Below are 24,036 nucleotides of genomic sequence, written 5' to 3'. Positions count from 1 at the left end.
TGCTTCTCTTTTTACATCTTCGATTTCTCCCATCAGTGGTCAAAATAGGAAACGGAAGTATCTGCTGCTTGGTGTAGTGTTAAAGGTTTTTTTTTTTTTTTAAATTAAGATTAAAAATGCACATATATATAGACACATATATATATTCCTCCTGGGGTTCTTTATTTTGCAATGAGTCCCAACGTCCGCTCCCTAGTCTTTCCCTACCAAACTGTTATTCACTTGGGGGGGAGAGGGTTCGGGTCTGTAGGAGGGGGTCTGAGTCTCCTGCGGAAAGAAAGATCCCGGGGCGAAGCGGCTTGGGATCCCAGGAGGCGCGTGGAGTGCCGCCTTCCGCCCAGTGGGGAGACGCGGGAGAGGCGGCGGCCCCTGCCCAGCCCGGGAAGCCCGTCCGGTAGCCCGGCGGGCGCGGGCAGCGGCCGGAGGCGGCGGCGGCGGCGGCGGCGGCGGGGACGCGGCGCGGCTGCCGCAGGGGAGCGGCGGCGGCGGCCGGCGCGAGGGGCGGGGCGCACTCCGCAACTTCTGCTGCTGCCTCTGGGGCGCTTTCGGCCGAGCCGCGCGGCTGCTGCGGGCTGCGAGCTGCGGGCTGCGGGCTGCGGTGCGGCCAGCCGAGCTCGGCCCGCGCGTCCTGGGTGTCCGTCGAGTGCCGCAGGCGCCTTCCGCAGGGAGTCCCCGGGCGGCCGCGCTCCCGCCTTGTCCGCTGCGGCTGGGGGACCGGGACGTGCGGGGCCGCGAGGCCGGGCCGGGGCGCCCCCCAGTGGCCGGCGCGGGCCCCATGGCTAGGCCGAGTGGAGCGGAACCGGCGAGGTGAAGCCCCCGGGCCGGCAGCCGGAGCGCTTGGCGGGGGCGCCGGCTCCATGGGCAGCTGCGCACAGCGGCATGATGATGGACGTTAACAGCAGCGGCCGCCCGGACCTCTACGGGCATCTCCGTTCTATCCTCCTGCCGGAGGTGGGGCGCGGGCTTCCCGACTTGAGCTCCGACGGCGCCGGCCCTGTCGCGGGCTCCTGGGCGCCGCACCTGCTGCACGGGGTCCCTGAGGTGACGGCCAGCCCCGTGCCCACCTGGGACGCGCCCCGGGACAATGCCTCGGGCTGCGGGGAGCAGATCAACTACGGCAGAGCCGAGAAAGTTGTGATCGGCTCCATCCTGACGCTCATCACGCTGCTGACGATCGCCGGCAACTGCCTGGTGGTGATTTCGGTCTGCTTCGTCAAGAAGCTCCGTCAGCCCTCCAACTACCTGATTGTGTCCCTGGCGCTGGCCGACCTCTCGGTGGCCGTGGCGGTCATGCCCTTCGTCAGCGTCACTGACCTTATTGGGGGCAAGTGGATCTTTGGCCACTTCTTCTGCAACGTCTTTATCGCCATGGACGTCATGTGCTGCACGGCCTCGATCATGACCCTGTGCGTGATCAGTATCGACAGGTAAGAGCCGGGCCGCCCCGTCCCGGGGTCCGGTTGGGGATGTGCCGGCAGTTTAGCATCGCGCACTCGCCTTTCCTAGTCGGATAAACTAGACTTCACGGCTGGATGTAGGGCTGCGCTTAGTACATTAACCCCCACACATCAACCCTACACCAACCAAACAACTTCAGTTACAGCATAGCCTATATACACTTTTAAAAGAAGAGCTTGAAATGTTCTGGTTTACTGTAGTGAGAATTTTAAGACCAAAGTTAAGAGTATTTTAAGCATTAGCAGTTCCACCAGGGGGTCCCTTGGCTTGGTTTTCAGAAGGAAGGGATTTGATTCTCTCTGCACTTGACAAGCCCTTGCTGTGAGCCTGAAAGAATCAATTCTTACTTTAAGCAGTCAGCGGGAGAAAAGCCACCTTGCTTCCCAGATTGTAAGAGCTACTCCCCAAGCCAATAAAAAGACCTAGAATGGCCCCCAAATCTGGGGTCTACATGTCTGAACGTTGTGCCTTTGTGATTACTGATTTTGAATTACATTCTTTTGGAAGTCTGGTTTTAGTGTCTGGCAATGCTGTCTGTATCCTACAGGCTTACTGGAGCCCTACTTTCTGTCTGAATGGTTGGTCTAGCATTTCATCATATCTCTCAGGGATCTTCTCTTGAGAACTCCCCCACTGGAGTAATTGAAACAGAGGCTGACCATCTGTCAGGGATTCTGTGGAAAAAATTCCTGTCTTGGGTGTCAGATTGGAATAAGGAATTTACAGGGTTTCTTCAGACTCTAGGATTACAAGATGCTGCAATAGGTCTAATGTTTGGTCCTAGAAGCATCGTGTAGTTGACAATGTGAAATATAGTCCTGATGTTATGTAGCAACAAAACAACTCTGCTTCTCTTGAAGCTGAAGTATTGAGCCTTAATATTCACAGTCGGAATTCTGGTAGTGTTTTAACACCAGCACCGGACTGGTATCCTGTTGTGTTTAATGATACGGAGAAACAGTTGTTTATTTTCTTAGGGGACCTACAGAACCTTTGAATGTGTAGGCCTCATAGCATAGGAGAAGTAATTGATGCTTCCACACTTAAAATGACAGTGTCTCAAAGGATGGTCTAGCACAAAACTGAGATTTCCCTCTTTTTCCTCCTTGTAAACACTGCTATTTTGTGTGTGTATGTGTATTTTTTAAAAAAAATATTTAACATGTTATGCTCTTTTACTGCTTGGCTAGAATTTATAGTAACTGAAGGAGGGGGATATTTTCAGGAAAAAATACATTGTATTCACATTTAAAGGTCTAGATTATTTCAACAGTTGATCCTGTCATTTTGTGTATTATGTTAGGAGCTTCTGACAGCAAACAAGGAATTGACTTTTAAGAGTAAAGCATGAAGTACATATATGAGAATATTAGCTCCAAACTTGACAGCTGAAGTTCTGAATTACTGTAGTTAAGAATGACCAAAAATATGCATTTACAGTCTGGCTGCGGAAACAGGAACCAGGAGAGTGCACTCAAAATACGTAGTTAAGTATATACTTGAATTATAAGCGTAAAAATCCAACTGTTCATCCAACCAAAACGGTGCTTCTTGCATGAATGGAGTCCTTTTAAATGGAAGTTAGTGTAATAAAACAAAGAACAATTTATGCTGCAAGGAATGCATTTATAATTTTTTTCACTTCACAATTGATAAATAATAAATAGAAAGCACAAGGTGCTTATTTGTGCCAGTTTGTCTCCTAAGACAACCAGGGTTGGCTGGGACCATCCTGAGATTCCTGTACACGAGCTAAAGGCTTTCTTTACTCATTATGCACGTGCAACTTATCATTCACAGGAGCATCTCAAATACAGAAAAGAGGTTATTCCTTCTTGGCAAGAGCTTCTAATTTCATCATCAACTATATTCTTATGATTGTCACACACTTGTTAATATAAAGATAGAGATTCTATCTCTTAGGTTTTGTTGTTGTTGTTTTTTTTTAATGGGAACTGCCCCATTGGTGAATTTTGGTTAACAGTTATTTTAGAAGATGAACATGTCATTTCTTCAGATAAAATGAAGGATTTCTAGCATTGGAAGACACAGCTTGATTTTCTTCCAAGAACACAGAGAGCTAAAAATGAGAAAAAGGAAAATGCATTTGATATCAATTGATTGATAAGGTGCATGATTTCTGAAAAAAAAACAAAACTGCTTTTTCTTCAGCTCCAATGTAGAATATGGCCAATGTTATAAAAATAGGCTAAGAAAATGTGAAAAACTGTCATCTTCATTCATTCATTTATCCAGTCTCTCTTGAGTATCTAATATGCATTATGCTCTGCTTTGTGCCATAGACAAAGAGAAATAATAATACTCCAGCTTTTGAGCTCATGCCATATTGGAAGAATTTGGTTATCTGCTAGGCACTTAACCTGTCCAAAATGGAACCTTTGCTTTTTCTTAACCTCTTCTCACCATGCTGGGATGCTTTCCCAGACTTTTCCAACGTAACTTCATACCTTTCCTCTTCAAGGACTTCCACACAATCTCCACCCTTTATAGATAATGTCTCAGGATCACTGAAAAGTAGCAGCCATTGGATGGAAATCTCTTTTGTCTTTTCACCACCAAATCAACCCCCCCCTCCATGGGTTCCCTTTTTATTTCCTTCCAGTTAAGAACCAAGAAGGCATCATGTCCCAGCAAAGACCAAACCACCTGTCCTTCACATCCTTTCCCCACTCACCTTCTGAAGGACTTGGTTTCTCCCTTGGTCTCACATCTCTTCCTTGTCTTCCGTGTTTCCTCTCAACAGGGTCACGTTCAAACTTCCATTTTTAAGAATTCCTTCTTTAAAAAAAAAAATTCCTTCTTTGGCCTCATTCCTCTGCCCAGGGACTGCTCCACTTCACAGTTAAGCTGCTCAAAGAACTGTGACCACAACCTGTTATGTTTCCTTACTCCTCAGAGAGATGAGTTTGGCCCTCACCAGGTCTGCTGTGATAATTTACCTGGCCTTCTTGGTCTCACTTTTGTCTACTCCTGTGGAGAGGCTAGAATGATCTATTTTTTAAAAAATTGTTTTCAGTGAAATACCATTTATCAGTGAATGCACAGATATTAAACAAACATTTTGATATGTTTTGATAAGTGTATATACCCAGGTAACCAACATTCCAAATAAGATATAAAATATTTTCATGATCCTGGAAGGTTCCCTGGTACCCCTTTTAAAATGATCTTTTAAAAATAGAAATTAAATAATCTCTTATATACAGTTTAAAATATACAAAACAGTTCTATTTCTTGCTTAGGTGAATTGATACAAGGAGTAAAAGTATAAAATAGTGCAGAGAAATGCAGAGCACCAAATTCATGAGAGTAGTTATCTCTGGTGAGGAAGGTAGAGGTGTAATCAGCGAGTAACACATGACATATGTATTAATGGTATTGGTCATGCTTTGTTTCTTAATCTTGGTTCTTGAGAAGACTTACCCGTTTGCATAAATTTCTGTGTATCTGAAATATCTATCTATCTATCTATATTTTTTAGGGTTGCACCCACCACATATGGATGTTTCCCAGGCTAGGGATCTAATCAGAGCTGCAGCTGCCAGCCTATGCCACAGTCACAGCAACACAGCACCTGAGCTGCATCTGTGACCTACACCACAGCTCCTGGTAATGTCGGATCCTTAACCCACTGAGCAAGGCCGGGGATTGAACCCACATCATGAATACTGCTCGGGTTCGTTACCCCTGAGGCATGACAGGAACTCCTGAAATAGATCTTTAAAACTTTTTTGGGGGAACTATGTGCAGAAAAGTGAATAATCCTAAATGTAGAGCTTGATGCATTCCCACAAGCTGAACCTATGGATGTGATCTTCAGCTACCTCAAGAAATTGAACATTACCAGTCTCCCAGAGGTCCCTTCTTGCTCCTTCCCAGTTTCTTTTACTCCCGAAGATCGACATTGTACTGTTAGCATCATATATTCGTTTTTCTTGGTCAGAGCCTCATAAAATGGAATAATATGTACTCTTAAATCTGCTCTGTATAGTGTCTGTGTAACTCATCCATAGTTTTTAGCCTGTCAATATTTATTTATTTATTTTTGGCTGAGTAGTATTCTATTTAGTTTGGTTATCAAGTCACCTTATTTGGGCACTGGAATCGTTTCCAAGTTTCTGTATATCACTAGCAGTGCTTCTGTAAATATTTATTTATGTATAAGTCATTTTGTGTACATATTTTCATTTTTGGGGGTAAATATAATACTGGATAGTAGGGTACTATATTGCATTTTCATTCTTTATACCTCCCCATCTTTTGTGATACTGTCATGCATTGTAATCTACATATTTTAAAAAACCTATTTGATATTTTTATTGTTATTGTAAACAATCAGTATTCATTCTTATGTACCCACATGTTTACCTTTTCCATTGATCTTTATTTTTTCCTACATTACCATGCTCTCATCTGAGATTATTTTCTTGTGTCTACTAGACTTTCATTAGCATTTTTTAAAGTGAGACAGTTCTCTCAGTGTTTACTTATCTGAAATGTCTTAATTTTACTGTCATTTTGAATCATACGTTTCTCTAAGTATGGAATTCTATGTTTGAGGTTTTTTTCAGCACCGTAAAACTTTATTCCATTGTCTTCAGGCTTACATCATTTCTGTTGAAAAATCTGTCATTATCCAACATTATTATTACTTCTTCGAAGATAATCTATCTTTTTTCCTCAGGTTGCTTTCTGAATTTTTCTCTTTGTCATTTTTTTTTTTTGTCTTTTTGCTATTTCTTTGGGCCACTCCCTCGGCATATGGAGGTTCCCAGGCTAGGGGTTGAATCGGGGCTGTAGCTGCCAGCCTACGCCAGAGCCACAGCAATGCCAGATCCGAGCCACGTCTGCAACCCACATCACAGCTCATGGCAATGCCGGATCGTTAACTCACTGAGTAAGGGCAGGGACCGAACCCGCAACCTCATGGTTCCTAGTCGGATTCGTTCACCACTGCGCCACAACGGGAACTCCTGTCATTGGTTTTTATCCATTTTTCTATGATGTCCGTAGGTCTGGCATTTTAACTTGATTTTTGTTGTTTATTTATTGTCAATGCTGCTGAAGTTCTTAGTAACTTTTGCATTTGTACGTCGATGTCTTTAATCAGTTTGCTGTTACTTCTTTAAATATTTTTACTATCCCATTCTTTTTCTCTTCTTCCACATCTTCAAAGTTAACATAATTTAGACCTTTTTACTTTATCGCATTGGAAAGCTTAAAAGTGTTTAACCCTCTGAAATGGCAACAATTAAAATGTCTGAAAAATACCCAATATTGGCAAGGATGTAGAGCAGAGGGAACTTTCACACATTCCTAGTAGGACTATGAATTGGTGAACCGCTTTGAAAATATTTGGCATTATCAGTTCGTGCTGATGATGCAATATACCCTGTGGTTCTGGGATTCTGTTATTTTACCACCAGATGTATATCAGAAAGACTGGTAACATCAAAAGTCTCGTGCAAGAATGTTGATAATATTCACAAATTTGAAATCCCCAAACTTGAAATAATACATAAGTGTATCAATAGTAGGATGAATACATCATTTGTGGTCCATTCACATAATAGAATACAATTCAGTAGTGGTTATAAAACATGAGCATGCATCAGAATTATTTGGAGGGCTTATTAAAACGCAGATTACAGGGTCCCACTCCAAGAGTTTTTCATTCAGTAAGTCTTGGGTGGAGCCCAATGATTTGCATTTCCAACAAATTCTCAAATGATTCTGATACTCCAGGTTTTGGGACTTTACTTAGAAAATTATTACTATTCAGAAATGAAAATTGCTATAGTAAAATGAATCTCAGAAAATGATTTAAACAGTTTTTATTAGAAAAATTTTGAAATGTATTTAAGAGCTAAGAGTTTAGTATAAAGAGCCTTAATCTGTCCATCGTCTGGCTTCAATCCACTAGGACTGATTTATGGCCAAGATATTTAACGTATACTTTGCAACTCCTCCTTCCTCACAGTGTTTTAATTAAAATTTCAGCCATTGTGTCATTTCATCCATACATAATTTGTGACCACAAACGTAACGCTGAGCAGAAGAAGCAGTGTTGAAAAGAACACATGTAATATGATTCCATTCATGTAAAAATTGAAACAAGTAATGTTCTTCAGAGACATACATAAGTGGAAATATACAGAAAAGGAGGGAACATATATATATTCTCATATATATATCATGAGAACATATAGCATGAGAACAAGGATAGTGATTACTTTTATCCACATAAAAGGAGGGGAACTGTGATCAGAGACTTATGCTTCTGAGGTGGTGTAATGTTTTATCTCTTGCCTGTAGTAGTAGTTGTTACATGAGAGTTCACTTTAAAATTTACTATTAAAATATCCTTGTGTATTTTAGGTATTTTCCTATATATGTACTTTGTTTTATTTTAAAGTGGCAAAAGTATTTATTTGATGACATTTTGTGAAGTATAAATGGGTTTAAATCGGATGTGTGATTAATCTGAGCAGATGCAGTTATTGTGTTAATGCCAGCAGCAACCATTAGTTTTTAGCTTCCTGTGTGAGGGCAGGGGTCATCTTTGGTTTGTCTGTGGTTATAGGAACTCATCTGGCTTATTTGCAAGAGCTGTAATCTTTAGTTCCACTAGCATCTGGCTGAAGCTTTGCTTCCTCTCCAGGTACTATGACTCATTCTCTTCGATGATCTGAGTTTTGCTCTTGGCTTTAATTCTGCTGTGATCAGCAGTGCGGGGTGTATTCTGGCTTCTCTGGATCCCCCCCCCCCTTTTTTTTTGAAGGAAGTCATCCTTGCTTATTTCTAAAATTAATTTTCAGTTTGTGTGTACACTTTAAGAGTTGATAGTATCCTCTTCATTTTTGCCTTTTTCTCCATCTTGTCGCCTGGACTGTGAGTATAGTGGCTAGAGTCTGGCCTTTGTCTGGGTCAAGGCAGACATCCAGGGCCACACTTGGGAAGGAGGAGCAGTGCTGGGAGGGGAGCCTGCATCCTGGAAGTCTGTGGAGTCCACAGGATTGAGCAACCCTGACTTCTTACTAATGGGTGAATGAACAGATATCTTTGTGCTGTGCCAGTTTCCCATCCCACTTAATCCACATTCCCACTGATGCCTACATGCACTTCCTAAAACATGACTATGTCATTCTCCTTTAGGAATAACAACCACCAATTTTGAGGGCCTTTTGTGCTACATAAATTCCTAGAGACTTTATGCATAATGTCTCATTTAATCTTCATAACACCCTTGTAAAGGTATGTATGTATGTATGTGTGTATTTATGTATGTATGTACTTATTTATTTATTGGCCATGTTTATGGCATGTGGAATTTCCCAGGCCAGGGATTGAACCTGCACCACAGCAGCAACTCGAGCTGCTGCAGTGACAACAGCAGGTACTCCTATAAGGGTATTTATTGGGACCTGTGTTGTTATTTAGGTCTCTTGGCCAAGGGTATACAAGACAGAGTATGAACTTTTTTTTTTTTTTTTTGCTTTTTTAGGGCTGCACCTACAGTATATGAAATTCCCAGGCTCGGGGTCAAATCGAAGCTACAACTACCAGCCTATGCCACAGCCACAGCCATGCCAGATCCAAGCTGCATCTGAAACCTACACCACAGCTCACAGCAACTCCAGATCCTCAACCCAATGAGCGAGGCCAGGGATCGAACCCACATCCTCATGGATTCTAATCAGGTTTGTTACCACTGAGCCATGACGGGAACTTCTCCACTTTAGATTCTTTGATGGGTTAATGAGTTCCCCTCCTTTTGGGGTAAGATCCTAAATTTTTAATAGCATTTAAAAGCTTTTGTAATCTGACTTCTGCCTATTCCACTAGATCAGGGGTTGGCAAATGTGTTCTGTAAAGGGCTAGATAGTAAATATTTTAGGCTTGTGTGCCATATGGTCTCTGATACAACTACTCCGACATTGTAGTGTGAAGGCAGCTGTAGACAATATGTAAATGTATGGGCCTGGCTGTGTTCCAATAAAACTTTATTTATGGATGCTGCAGTTTGAATTTCATGTAATTTTCACATTCATTAAATATTATTCTTTTTGATTTTTTTCAACTTTTTTAAAATGTGAAAACAATTCCTAGCTTGCCTGGTGGGGATGGGACAATACAAAAACAGGCAGGAACCAGATTTAACCCTGCTGGAGTTTGCTACCGCTGCCCAAGTTTTGGTTTAATTCAATTAAATCCTCTATCTTGTAGATCATCCTGCTTCCTCCTGCTGCCCCACCCCCCATATTCTGGCAACTCCGAACTTCTTTCAGTTCCTTGACACTTGACATTTTGATATTCAGAGACTTCATGAGTCTTTTTATTGCCCCCCTCTGCCCCCCTGCCCCCCAATACACACACATACTCTTTTCTGCCTGTTGGACTGGTTAATTTGTCACTCTTCGGACCGGTCCTTGACTAGATGTTATTGTCTCATGGAAGCATTTCGAGAATCCTTAACCTTAGTCTTACAACTCCCTGAGTTTTTTCCTTCCCTGTGCTCACCTCAATTTGTAATTAACAGGTTGTGAAATTAACTATAATGTATTCATGGTTTGTGGGATCATCCGTACCATTTGCATGGTGAGACCAGGGTCTGACTTGTTGGAGCTTGCATCCCTGGCCAACCACCACCCCCAGTACTCAGCACATAATAAGTGTTCAGTTAATCTGTGTAGGTTGACCAAGGGAAGAAGGAAGGGAGAGAGGGAAGATGGGTGCCTCTGATTCCCAAAATGTCTGGCTTTGCCTTCTTATTATCCAGCTTCTTTTGAAATATTCCTCTTGGTGACTGCACAGAAGTGCCTTTGGGAAACCAAATTAGGGCCAGGAGACTGAGGAAACAGAATCAGCCTGGAGGCAGTGGGACAGGCCCAAGGGATTGCCCCATCAAGGCATAGGAGACTGTGAGTCACTTACTGCTCTCCACGTATATGCAGAACACTGACGTAAACAAACCCTAATGATGCCAAATATTTAGCAACTTAGAGGCAGGAATCAGCTCTTTAGTATCATCATTTCTGTGTCATGAAGCAGGGTGATAAGGCAGGCAAAATTAAATGACAATCCCAGAGATTTCTTTCAATGAATAAAACATATTTTGACCAAGCTTGTACATCCCAGAAGGAAAGCCATGAAGGTGATGCCCAAGAAAGGGAGCATGGGTAGCTCACAGTTGAAATACTGTTTATTGAGAGCATACTCTGTGCTGGGCCCCGTGCCAAAGGCCAAGCCCAAGAGCAAAAAGAAGAGAGCAGTGAATCCCATTTGGCTGGGGAAGGTCCGACTCCAGCTTTTTTGAGACTCAGAGGGGTCTTGGCTTTGTGAATACCAACCATGTAAAGTGATAGTGTTTTCTCCCACCTTTCAGAGAGGCCAATGATGATGATGATAGCATAATAATAACTTACTGTTATATTAGTGAAGTCCGTGGTCTCTTATCTGATATCCTTGGGGCCAGATGTATCTTAGGGCAGTTTTCTCTTGTGTTGATCCAAGGCATCCCCACTCTAGTCCATGCGTTAGCTTTTGGGTTGTGGTTAAGATGAGGTCACTGTGGAATATTAAGATCCTCTTCTTCATGGCTTTAAGTAGGAATCCGAGCAGAAGGCCTTATCAGAGAGGCCGGGGGTTATGTGTGTGTGTGGGTGCGCGCGCGCGCGTGTATGTGTGTATGCACACGTTTGTGTGTGTGTGTGTGAGAGAGAGAGAGAGAGGGGAGAGAGGGTTAGGAGGGGGGTATGGATGGAGAGAGAGGGGAGATGAGAAGGAGGGAGAGGATGCAGGGTGAGCAGGCTAGAGGAGATGGTGTGGGTGAGAGTTATTTACTAAGCAAACCCTTGTTGTTTGCCTCCTAGGTATTTAAGTCCTGTGAGGATACAAAGGTGAATAAAGACACAGCCTCATCCCTAAGAGGTTATCTAGTTGAGCATAAATTAAGACTACTTTATTCATGTCCCAAAAAATCCAGACCTTTAAGAAGTCAGGTTGTCCATATTGCTTTGCAGTCAATCCCTGTGTGATATGACCTTTATTGAAGGAGTTTATAAGTCACTTAGCTTCTGGTTGCAAACAATTGAGTTGTTTGAGTGCTTCCATCAATAACCACCACCTCACTCCCCTGCCTCCTGTACTCTGAAGTCTGTTTTTGAGCAGTCTTTCTGTGCCCAAAGGATTCCTGTTAAGCGCTGTTGCAAAATGAGGGCTGCTAGGTCAGACCCAAGTGCTCAGCTTCTGTTGTTGCACGTTGAAGCGCAGGACTCCAGCCTCTGGCGGCAGAGCAGCTGTGGGCCTTTGGGGGAGCAGCTCCACTGCATCTATTTGGGGAGCTTTATTTTTGCCCATTTAGCTGGTTTGTATTCTCACTTTCATCCTGGCCTCTGTTCTGATTCAAATTCTATATTTCTGGGCATTCTGCTACTATTTCCCACTCTTTCAAAGAGAGGCAGCTGGATAACTTTCTTCCTTCCAAACGGTTCTTTCATCTGGAACATCAGGCAGAACCATCCACCTAACGGGGGCTATCAATATTTATAGTCAAACACAGGGAGACTTAAGTGGCAGGCTTCAATCCATCTATAATCAATCTGGCCCAGCTGCCCGAGTATTTCAGAATTTTATTTTGGGGAATTGTATATGTTTGGTTTGAAAAAGTCTGATATTCTCAAGAGAAGTCCTTGCAAATTCTTCCATTTTGATAAATAGATTGCCTCATGGTTTCACTTGACAGTTTTCTGAATACTGCAGGCTCCTACCACTCTGCCTTCCTCTCTGAGTCACAAAGGTGATAGTCCTTTACTAGCAGTTTAACATCTAAAAATTGCCTTTTCATATAATGGGAGTCATCTTTTCATTTCCATACCTCTTGATTATTTAATCTTCATTGGTTATTATTTTATATCCTAAACAAAGCAAATGAGGCCTTTGCTCTCTTGATTCTTATGTTCTAGTAAGAATAAACAGGCAAGAAAGAGATAAATTAAAAAAAACCCACAGGGACACTGATTCATTAGTATTAAGTGCCACATGAGAATTAAAAGAGCGTGAAGTATTAGAATGGGTGGTAATGGAGGGCCTTCCTGAGGAGGTCACGGAAGTGATGTAAACCACGTGATGGAGCTGGCTATGTAGGAGGAACATTCAAGACAAAGGCAGCAGCAGGTACAAAGGCCCTGGGCCACTGTGATTGGAGTAGAGAGATCAAAGTGAAGCCTGGAAAGAGAGAAGAGTAGAGCAGTGGCCCCAAATCATGATGGGATTTGGGACAGATGCAGACTTTGGATTTTATTCTAAATGCAGTGGAGCATTGGAGAGTTTGGAGTCTCAGGTGTCACAATCTGATTTATAATTTTAATAGTTCCCTCTGGTTACTTTGTGGAGGATGAAATGGAGAGGAGTGAGAGTGAAAGCTTGGAGACCAGTGGAAGGCTTCTGCAGTCACTGAAGTAGAAGATGAGAGACTAGAAGATAGAGAAAATTGAAGAGAGTCAAGATAGGTCCGGGAGGCACCTTGGCGGGACTAACGGATGGGTTGGATGTGGGGAGTGAGGGATGTGGGGAGAGAAGAAGAGAGGATGACCTTGTGCTTTTGGCTCAAGCCAATCAATCAAGATGGTGATGCTGCTGACCACATAAGAGTGTAGCAGAACCAGTGGTAAAAATCAAGAGTTCTGTTTTGGATTGTAAGTTTGATAGCAATAGACATTCGGATATAAGAGACTAGGATTCCAAAGAGAAGTCAGGACCAGAGTACAAATTTAGTGTCATTGGAAATTACATAGATATATAAAATTTTATTTATTTTATGAATTTATTTATTTTAGGACTACACCTGCAGCACACGGAAGTTCCTGGGCCAGGAGTCTAATCGGAGCTGCAGAAAGGGCCAGAGTCACAGCTACAACAATGTGGAATCTGAGCTGCATCTGAGACCTATGCTACAGCTTGTGGCAATGCTGGATTCTTAACCCACTGAGCAGGGCCAGGGATTGAACACACATCCTCATAGAGACAACATTGTGTCCTTAGCCTGCTGAGCCACAATAGGAACTCCAGAATGATATTTAAAGTCATAGGATAGGAGAGAAGGGGTCTGGTTACCAATCCTTAGGGAGATTAAAAATATTCAGAGGCCAAGAGAAGAGGAGGAACCAGCAAAGTTTAGAAAGGGATGGTCAGTGAAATACTAGGAACTCCTAGAGACTGCTGTCACAGAAATTAAGGGAAACATGTTTTGAAAAAGATAGACTATCAGCTGTGTCTAATGCTGTTGTAAGATAAGACCAGTAAAATGGCCATTCAACTGGGTGACTTTGAAGTCACTGGTGATCTTAAGAAGAACAGTTTCAGTGAAAACAGTGGAGTGGAGCCTACGTGGTATAAGGTGGAGGCAGATTGAGAAGATAGAAACAGAGACAATGACTAGAAATGGCTCTTTCAAGAAGTTTAGCTACTTACCAGGGAATCAGGAAATCTACATTCCAGCCCTGTATCTACTGCATTTTACCCTAATGATAATTATTTATGTATGTGTCTTAAATTCCATTAGAATCGGCAAGAACTTTGATTTTGTTTTTCCTAGCACTTGATAAGGTTCTTGGCACACAGTAGGTGCTTAATCTTATTACTTAAATGAATAGATCAGTGGATTAATGGCTATCCTGCTAGAGCAGAAACATTTGAGGCTCAACACCATGTCTAATTCATTTTCTAAAGGCTCATGTACACTAATGGGAATGAATAAATGAGTCTACGAAGCTTGGGGGGTGAATACAGGAGGAGAACTTGGGTTAGGAAAGGTTAGAGGTGGAGGCTATTTAGGCCAAGATTCTCATAGGACTGGGGAAGGGCACAGAGAGCTCTGTTGAGACAGAAGCCCGGGAATAGGATACAGACTGTGATTGTGTTTCTGTGACTCTTAACGATGACCTTATGTAAGTCACTATATCTTACTTTACTCTTTTCTTCCCTTCCTTCCTTTCTTTTTATGTCCATATGTGCGACATATGGAGGTTCCCAGGGTAGGGGTCGAATCAAAGCTGTAGCTGCTATCCTATGCCCCAGACACAGCAATGCAGGACCTACACCACAGCTTATGGCAATGCTGGATCCTTAACCCACTGAGTGAGGTCAGGGATTGAACCTACATCCTCACAGATACTAGTCTGGTTTGTTACCACTGAGCCACAACAGGAACCCCATCTTTTTTTTTTTTTTAATTATACCTTATTTCTAAACCTCATTCTTCATATGTGGTAGAAATATCTCCATGAAGTTAATATGAGGAAGAAATGAGGTTATATAGATAAGGAGTTTAGCCAAGGGTCTGACTCATGTAAAACACCCACAGATTGAGAATATTATTATTATAATTATTAATCGCTGTGCCAGGGACTTGAGTTCTTTCAGCCAGTCATGGCAGCTCTCTGGGAAAGTTGTTGGAATAGGAAGGCTCACTGATGCTCTTTCTGACTCTCTTTTTCTTCTTTCATCTTAAAAGGAAAAAGCAAATCAAGTTTGCTTTTAGGGAATGTCTATATGGGGTCTTGATGAGGCTTCAGGGAAGGCCAGCCTGCTCCCCAACCACTCTACCTGTCCACTGATGCCAGAAAGTTTATTCCATGATTTAGTTCAGATGCTGCTTGAGGCGAGTCTGGAACAATCATTCATGCTGAGGCGTGCCCAGTGGGTCCGTCAGGATAGATAATCAGTAACTTATATCATGTTTTAGGTAATGGGGAGGGGAGGGTTTATGGTGCATCATCACCCCCCAGACACCATCCTAGCTGTCTCCTATTCTTGCCCTTTTCTAGGTACTTCCTGTGACACACAGGAGGTAAAGGGGCTGCTTCTGTTTCCCCGAATACACCATGTCCTCCTTTGCTTCTGTGTCCCTGTATGTTCTGTTTCTGCTGCCTGGAATGCACTCCTCTCCTGTCTAGTTCCCAGGCATTCTTCACGACACAGCTAACGTGTCATGGTCTCTAGAACGCTGTCCCTGACACCTTGGTCTGGGTAAGGTGTCAACACCAGCTCTCCCTTACAACTCCGAGCTTCTTTCTCTATTATCATCATGCCGAAATGTAATTGTTTATATTTCTCTGTCCCCTACACACCAAATGCTGAGGTTCATGGCGACAGAGACATCTTACTCATCTCTGTTTGCTCCCAGCTTCTGTTGGTATGTGGAAGGTCTCCATAAATATTTGCTGGATAAGTGAATGAATGAATGAACAAATGAATGAAGGAAGACAGTAGCATTAAACTTTTTTTGGGGGGAGGACTTTTTTAGGGCCACACCTGTGGCAGATAGAAGTTCTCAGGCTAGGTGTTGAATCAGAGCTGTAGCTGCTAGCCTATACCACAGCCTCAGCAACGTGGGATCCGGGCTGCATCTGTGACCTACACAGCAGCTCATGGCAACAACAGAGCCTTAACCCACTTAGCAAGGCCAGGGATCGAACCCATGTCCTCATGGATTCTAGTTGGTTTTGTTACCACTGAGCCACAGTGGGAACTTCCACCATTTGACTATTTAATTGTCTCGAGCATGAAACAAATAGGGAACATGAAAGAGGGACATAGAAACCACATCATTTATGACCCAGTTCTGCTTTGATGGGTCTTGTCTCTTTATTCTCTTGAGTAGGGAACCTCATCATAGCTGCCAGGAACATTTTTTCTATGTTTTTGAAGGCATAGTTATGCTTCTCATGATTTATGAAAATGCTGTGAATTTTTTTTTTTTGTCTTTTTTCCTTTTTTAGGGCCTCACCCACAGCATATGGAGTTTCCCAGGCTAGGGGTCTAATTGGAGCTGTTGCTGCCAGCCTACTCCAGAAGCACAGCAATGCCAGATCTGAGCCCCATCTGCAACCTACACCACACCTCATGGCAACCCCGGATCCTTAACCCACTGAGCAAGGCCAGGGATCGAACCTGCAACCTCATGGTTCCTGGTCAGATTCATTTCTGCTGCACCATGACAGGAACTCCAAAAATGCTGTGAATTTTGTTTCCAGGATGTTCTGTCATTAGGGGCTCTCTGTAAAGGGTGGTCAGTGTAATGGGGTTTTTACTTATGAAACATGTTATGTGAACCTCTTCAGCAGCTTTATTGTGTTAGCCTCCAAGTCTCAGGGGCAAGACTAGACAATGGAAACAGTATGATGAACTCCATTACAGCCACAAGTATTACAAATATAGTTGCACAAAATGGGAAGTCTTGTGATGAAATCTAACGTTGCCCCCAGAACCTCTCGTTTCTCCATCTTTGCTGAGTCAGAGGCATTTTCCCACTTCCACAATGGTTCTTGTTTTGATTGTTTTCCCAGGGTATAACTCTTACCCTGGTAAATTCCTTGGAGACTGTTATATTCCCCTCAAGTATCACTCGTGTGTCACCTTGTAATAAATTATAAAAATTCTTCCCATTCCTATATGCCTTTCAAGTATGACTTTACAGCTCTTTCCACATTGACACTCAGCTTGGCCTTATAACCCACTTTGGCTGCTGGGACTTTGGCAAACATGATGCAGGCAGAGACCTGGAATTTACCTTTTTTTGCTGCTTCAGGGAACCCTGTGATTGCTCCAATGGGAAGAAGCCCAGACTAAGACATATTGCTTAGTCCTCCAGTTTTCCTGGCTGCCAGTTACCAATAAGGTGAAAGAGGCCAAAACAAACGCCTCAGGCACCAGCAGATCTATTCCCTGACCCCCAACATGAGAAAACCCACTTGAGGTGAACTGAACTTGCCTAACCCAGGACACTGCCCTGCTGACCCACCAAATAGCAGGCTGAATAAATGGCTGTGTTTAAACAGCAAGGTTTTAGATTAGTTTGTTATACAGCAAAAGCTAACCAATGGCAAGCCTTTACTGCTTTGACTCTCCTCTCCCCTGAATTTACATTCCCATATTGATTTGTGTTGCAGCACAATGTCCATCATGTTCTCTGGATGGCCGTTTATGAACTTCCTCCCCAGTAGACTTGAATACTCCAAAAGCAGAAGCAGTCTCAGTAGGACTAACAGGATTTGCTTGCCTAAGCCATATCCCAATGCCAGGGACAAAGAACACACTCTGGAAGCTTGGATGGATCAGATAGGTGTGTGTGGCTCAATGGCAGTGCCTTTGAATCTTGGCTTCTGTGTCACCAATCACCTCTCTACTTATGTCTTCCCCACTCCCCAGCTGAGTATTCAAAACCTGATGTTTGCTATACTCTTAAAATTATGTATTTTCACACTCTCTCTTACAGTATGGGGATCTTTTGCCCATTCTTATATCTTTGTGTCTGTAGATAATAGCAAAGTCCCCCCCCCCAAGTTTTTTGAAAATAGGAGTGCATAGTCATGAAAGACATTGGCCAAAATAAAGCCTTTTGATGAAATCCAAGTTTCCTTTTTCTAAGTTATATTTTTCAAATAGATTTATGTGATGATTGATTTATATTTTCTTTGGATTTGGTTTTATTTTCAATGTGTAAGGTTTATATTTTCAAAGTCAACATTTTTTCCACTGAAAGCTATTAATTTCATTTTGCCTAAGGTGCTATCTCTTCAAACAAATTCATTTAACATGTAACTTCAATAAAAATCTGATTGTAATTGCCAATCTGTAATTGGCATTTTGGGAACCCTAGAAAGTTGTGTGAGGGAATCCTTCAGAGTAAGAATGAAGAAAAAGGAAGGTGACTCAGTTAACCATCATAAACAACTCCCCAATAATTTTTTTGTTTGATAAGTGCACAGTGAAGGATTAAATCTGATCTTGTATCAGTTAGACCTGCTGATCTTTTTATTGGATCTTCCCAACAGCCCCATGCGGTAGGTTCTTTTATTTCCCATTTTACATTTGAGGAGAAACTTAGAGAGTTTAATCAGGCTATCCAGAGTCAGAACCTGGAATCAGACTTGAGTGTATCTGATTTCAGAGCCAGTGTCTTAACTCTCATGCTTCACAGAGAAGTGAATGGAAAATATGGTCCATTCCTTGTAGATCATGTGTCTTCTTTTAAAGATGAAAATCAAATAACATATCTAGACCTGGAAGGCTCTACCTATGAGCTTGATCTCAGCACCTTGAAATACTCTGCACAGTGATAGGATAGGGGCTGACCTTGGTGTGCAAGTTGGTCCACATCCATTCCTAATTGCCAAGAAGTTCCATGTTTGGTGTGTCAGGGGTCACCTAAGGTCAAGTGGTTCCCCCCCAAGTACCAGACAAACAGAATCGGTGAGCATTAAAACTGGGAGGGGTTGTACTTGTTCCCATTTCCAGGTCTACTCTCTACCCTTCTCCAGTCTGTTCTCTTCCCTGGACACTGGTTGGGTTCAGACAATGGCAAGTCCAGGGAAAGACATCAAGGTGGGGAGATCCATCCTTTCCTGTTTTGTCACCTTGCGCTGACTGTGCCCCAAGACTGGAAGTCGCTGCTCCTCTCACAGTGACCCTTGCTATGTGACTCCTTCCTTCTGGGTCCTATAACTGCCTACTTCCCTCCTCCCTCAGGGCCTGGGGTGGTGATTATTCTCCTGTGGCTGCACCATCCTTTGTAGTTTCCCTACCTCCTGTCCCTACCTCTGCAAATAGTCTCCTTGAATTAACCTCAGTTGGGTGTGCCGTCTACTTCTTGCTGAGACCCTGATTGATACAGAATTCTAGAGAATTTGTCATTCCACCTTTACATTCTGTAAAGAGAAAGCTGAAGCAGAGCTAATGAACGTTACGTGCATAAACCTGAAACAAAACAACTAAAAGTGGCAGAACCAGGACTTGAAAGGCACATTGGATTGACTTCTTATTCAGAGATTCCACTGACAAAGACAGTGATTGACAAAATATTCGTTGAGGAAGTTGTTCATTTATTTCCTGTTTTTGTAGAGCAGATTTGCTGGGTCACATCTTCTGATGATGACTTTAGCCCAGATCATCACTCAGCTGTACCTCAGCTATTGACTTTTGCCTTATCTTGGGTCCTCTAGAGTAAAGCATTTCATGAATGGGCTTCAGTGCTTGTCTAGTTACAAATTTAAAAGCAGTGTGGGCAGATGGTTTGTGTGCAAGTATAATTAATGTCTTTCAGGATAAATACTTTTTGTTCTTTAGGAAAGGCAGGGTTTTCATCAGCTTAATTACCCCCTGAAATGGAAGTGAGTCAGGTTCTTACCATGAAGGGAAGATTATCGTTATACTGTTTAGTGATAACAATTATTGAATGGTATTCGAATTATTATCACTGAAACTTGGCTTTTGCCGATGCACTGGCATAAGATAAACAGTCAATAAATACTTGTTGAATTATTGAATGAGTGAATATTCATATTGTCGATTGGGAAAGGTTTCAAGTTGGCAGTAGCCCCTGATCTGCGTAGAGTGGTGCTTCATTCTTTGACTTCTGAGACATTCTTGTTGGCTATTGAAATCTGAGAAAGTTAATTAGAATTTTATTGAGATCTCTTTTTCTACCTTTATTTTCCATACCTGTGATGATATAGAAAGAGCACTGCTTTTGGAGCAGAAAGGCCCTGCTTTTAGTTCCCATTCTGTGACTTCCTTATTAACTGTAAGACATCATCATTTCACTCTCTTTGAGCCTCAGTTTCCCCATGGTAAAGTTGGATTGGTAATATGTTTTTCATAGGCTATTTTGGTGGTGAACATAAGCAAATATATGCAAGGATTCTTTTTTTGGACGTTCTGGAGACTGTCACTCTTACTGAGTGGTAGGGTGTTACAACTGTCCTTTGAAACGACAGACTTGCCAGGACCAGGGGTGGGGGGTGGTCTGGGCTGATATTTTGATCCTGTGTACTAGATTGGGTGAAAACTCCATTTTTAGTTCTTATGATTCTAAAGAAATAACTCAGGAAAATGATCAGAAACCATATTTCCTGTGACGAATAGCTCCCTTTTGTGGGCTGGGTTGTTCACAGAGCCTCCTGGTCCTTGCTCCAAGCAGTGGTCTGAATTCATGTTCAATTCCTCTTCTCACCAGCTCTTCCCCCCAGTGTCTCTTTCAGTGTGTTGAGATTCCCCCTGTCCCTCTTTGCCCACATCTGCCAACAACAAAAACAAAAATCTAAAGGCTATCACTCTCTTCAGCTGCCTGGGAACGACTTGAAAGATCTGTGTTATTTTATTATGTAGAATAATTTATTTCCCTTCATTCTCTCTCTCCCTCTCATCAGCGGAGCCTAGAACCTTTCTTTCCACAACCTAAAGGCAGCATCATCTTCAGCAAAAGAATGATGTTTCCCCCCAGAAGTGAATTCTTCACTTTCTCAGAGTGCAGAAGCAGTGGAGTGTTTCCCCCTTTTTAAAAATAGCAGATTTTTCCTTCCTCATAAATGTAGATGTAGTTATGATTAATCAAATGCAAATTTACTTAAGAGCATTTAAGCTATCAACTTTTTGTCATTCTGTATTTTTTTCAGTCAACTGATACTAAAAGTACAATTACTGCTAAGTGTATGTTTGAAAAATGTTTTGACATTTGAGAGGGGTCCTCATTTTTGATGCTGGATGGGACTCCCTAAGACATACCTTTTGGCTTGTAAGATACTACTTGAATTCTACTCCTCCCCAGAACTAGTGGAGTATGAGTCTAAATGAGATTCTTGGCTCAGGGGCTGGGGTGGGATTTAGGTGTTTTGTTTCAGGTTTATGTACTGAGGAATAAGCCTGAACCAAAGCCAGTGTCCAGGACAAAAGTGAGCTTCGGCACCAAGAAAACAGTTGGGAGTGGGTAGACCCCCTAAGTGAAACCAGATATTGGCTTAAGCTTCATGGGGCAGTTTTGGGTGGTGACTTTCAGTTATCCACAAATCGGAGTTTCCTGGTGGCACAGCAGGTGAAGGACCCGGCTTTGTCACTGCTGTTGCTCACATTCAATCCCTGGCCTGGGAACGGCGCAGCCAAATAAATTAATAATCCACAAATCAATGGCTATTTGGGAGCAGTTATGGCGGAATGAGATATGCTGTTCAAACACAAGATTCCAAACCCAACCAAGGGCACCCCATGCTGAACTCTAAAGTACATGACTTCATTTAATCCATCCATTATTGTCCCAGATAGACTTTGTTCCCTTTTGTGAGCAAACCGAGGCTCAGAATGATTACATGTGTGATTACTCATGATTACAGAGTTCCTAATGGGAAGGATTCCACCTTCTCAGAGGATGGTCATTCTTTGTATGACGTTTCTAGAAGCCTTTCATTTCATATTGCAAACATGTTCCCAACACCTGAAGGAGGGAAAAGGGGCCTCCACATCCCCAAAACATATGGCCCAAGAGGACAACACTAACAGGCGTACTTTGCATCTTGAGAATATTTTCTTCCATTTAGACTATGGTTATTTTTGGCACAGTTCTAACAAGGTGGCTTATCTGTTTTCCTAGTTGTCAGATTAGAGGCGGAAAATCAGAAAAGGGAGAGGAGTTGATCATGGCAGGAGCATTAAAATGGCACAAAATTGGAGGCAGAAACTTCAGAGTGAGGGGAGAAATAGTTTGCTCCTCTGTGAGATGAGTGGGTTGAACTGGTTAATCTCTGAGTTCCCTTCCAGCTCTAAAATTCAATGTGTTTAAGAGAAAAGCTATAAAAAGCTGCCAAAAACACATATAAGAATGAAAGAAAAAAAAAAAAAAGAAAACCCTCTAGAAGTCTGGACTTAGTATGGAGGAAATAATCCTAGAGAACCAGGTAGCTCCTGGGGGCATAATGGTGTCATAGGTGGCATAGTACTGGTTCTTTCGGTGATGACATTGAATCATTGGGAAAACATTAGATTTTGTTCTGCAGAGGCTGTTTCAGGATGCAAAAAAGCACACACATTATTTTTGAAAGATTTCATTCAAAAATGCTTATCAAAATGTTTGCTACCTAAACAGGCACTGTTTGGACAATTTGCTTAGTGGGACATCTTCCTTAATGCATTCTTCATGGTTTTATGGGGGTTTTGTTCCTCAGTAGAATGATTCAAAGAATTAGGACAGTAGCTTGCCTCTGTTGGCCATCCTGGAATCTATTTGGTACTTTGACAAACTTTCTAGTTCTTCCAGTGTGTCTTGAGGATACAACCATCTTCCAGTGCTTCTCACATGGCTTTAGAGTTAAGGGATCTTGAATCTGTTAGACAGACTACTTGAGGGCAAGGACTGGGTTGTTTTTCCTTTTTTTTTTTTTGCTTTTTAGGGCTGCACCTGTGGCATATGGAAGTTCCCATGTTAGGTGTTGAATCAGAGCTGTGTCTGAGACCTACACCAAAGCTTACAGCAACGCTGGATCCTTAACTCATTGAGCAAGGCCAGGAGTTGAACCAGCATCCTCATGGGTACTAGTCTGAGTTTGTTACCACTGAGCCACAATGGGAGCTTCCCCTTTCAATTTTCTTTGAGTCTAGATAAATGGGTGTTAGATCAGTGGATCAGCAAATTAATGGACTACAAAAGGATAAAGTTCCTTAGCGGCCATACTCCTAGATCCTATAGATTTATCTTTCACAAGGCAATGCCTCTTGTTTGCCTCTCTTTCATTCCCATCACTCCTCCCCATTTTTTTTTTTTAACTGCATTGCAGGACAACCACTGGAAAATATATTTCCACATGCTGGTTGTAGACAGTTTAGAAAATACGTAAATGAATACACATGAAAAGGAAAAAAATAATTCACCGGGAGTCCCACTATCCAGAAATAACCATCATTGACAGGGGATATCCTTCCAGTCTTTTTTCTTAGACATTTCTTATGTACCTAAAAGTCAGCTCTTCTCTGAGCTTCCCCATAAGAATCCACTTGCACAAAAGTATTTATAAACCATTTATAACATACTGTAAATTCGCTTTGGCAATGGAGCTTTGGGTTTTCTTTTAATCTTCCTCTCCCTTTTGTGTTCCTATCTTGCTAGTTCCTGTTTCTTCCTCCTACCTCTTTCCTAGACTTCTGTTACCTTATGGGAAATATTTTATTTATTATTCAGAGAAACGTTTAAGCTTTTGTGCTCATACCATCAGTTTCTTTAGAAAATAGTGGGAATGGAGGTGGTCGAGGGAGGTGATATGTTTTTTTCCTCTTTCATATAAAGTCTTTTAAAAGTAGGTGTGTGCTTAGTTTCCCCCCATTTAAAAAATGTGGAAAGATACATGTAATATACAATTTACAATCTTAACCTTTATTAACTGTAGAGTTCTCTTCATCTTGCAAAACTGAAATTGTGTATCCACTAAACAACTCCTCATTCTTCTCTCTCCTCCTCAACCCCTGGCAACCACCATCCTATTTTCTGTCTCTATGCATTTGACTACTCTTGGTATCACATATTAGTGGAAATCAGACAACATTTCTCTTTTTGTGACTGTCTTATCTCACTCAGCCTTATGTCCTCAAAGTTCATGCATGTTGTAGCATGTGTCAGAATAGCCTTCCTCTTCAAGGTTGAGTGGAATTTAATTGTATGGATCTTGCTTATCCAGTCCTCTGTCAATGGACACTTAAAAAGTGGGTTGCTTTCATCTTTTGGCTCTTGTGAATAAC

The 24,036-nt window shown here is 42.3% G+C and overlaps 1 protein-coding gene across 1 annotated transcript in view; it reads left to right on the top strand.

Moving 5' to 3' along the window:
- Positions 1 to 590: 590 nt before the first annotated feature.
- HTR7 (5-hydroxytryptamine receptor 7) overlaps positions 591 to 24,036 on the top strand; it is a 97,965-nt gene continuing 74,519 nt past the window's right edge. Inside the window, exon 1 of the mRNA XM_047760171.1 lies at positions 591 to 1,427. Within this exon, the coding sequence (XP_047616127.1) occupies positions 880 to 1,427 (548 nt within the window). The 5' untranslated portion in view covers positions 591 to 879. The remainder of the gene's footprint in view (positions 1,428 to 24,036) is intronic.

This window comes from Phacochoerus africanus, chromosome 15, assembly GCF_016906955.1.
Source record: "Phacochoerus africanus isolate WHEZ1 chromosome 15, ROS_Pafr_v1, whole genome shotgun sequence".
In the NCBI taxonomy this organism is placed as follows: domain Eukaryota; kingdom Metazoa; phylum Chordata; class Mammalia; order Artiodactyla; family Suidae; genus Phacochoerus; species Phacochoerus africanus.
This window is presented reverse-complemented; position numbering and strand designations above follow the sequence as displayed.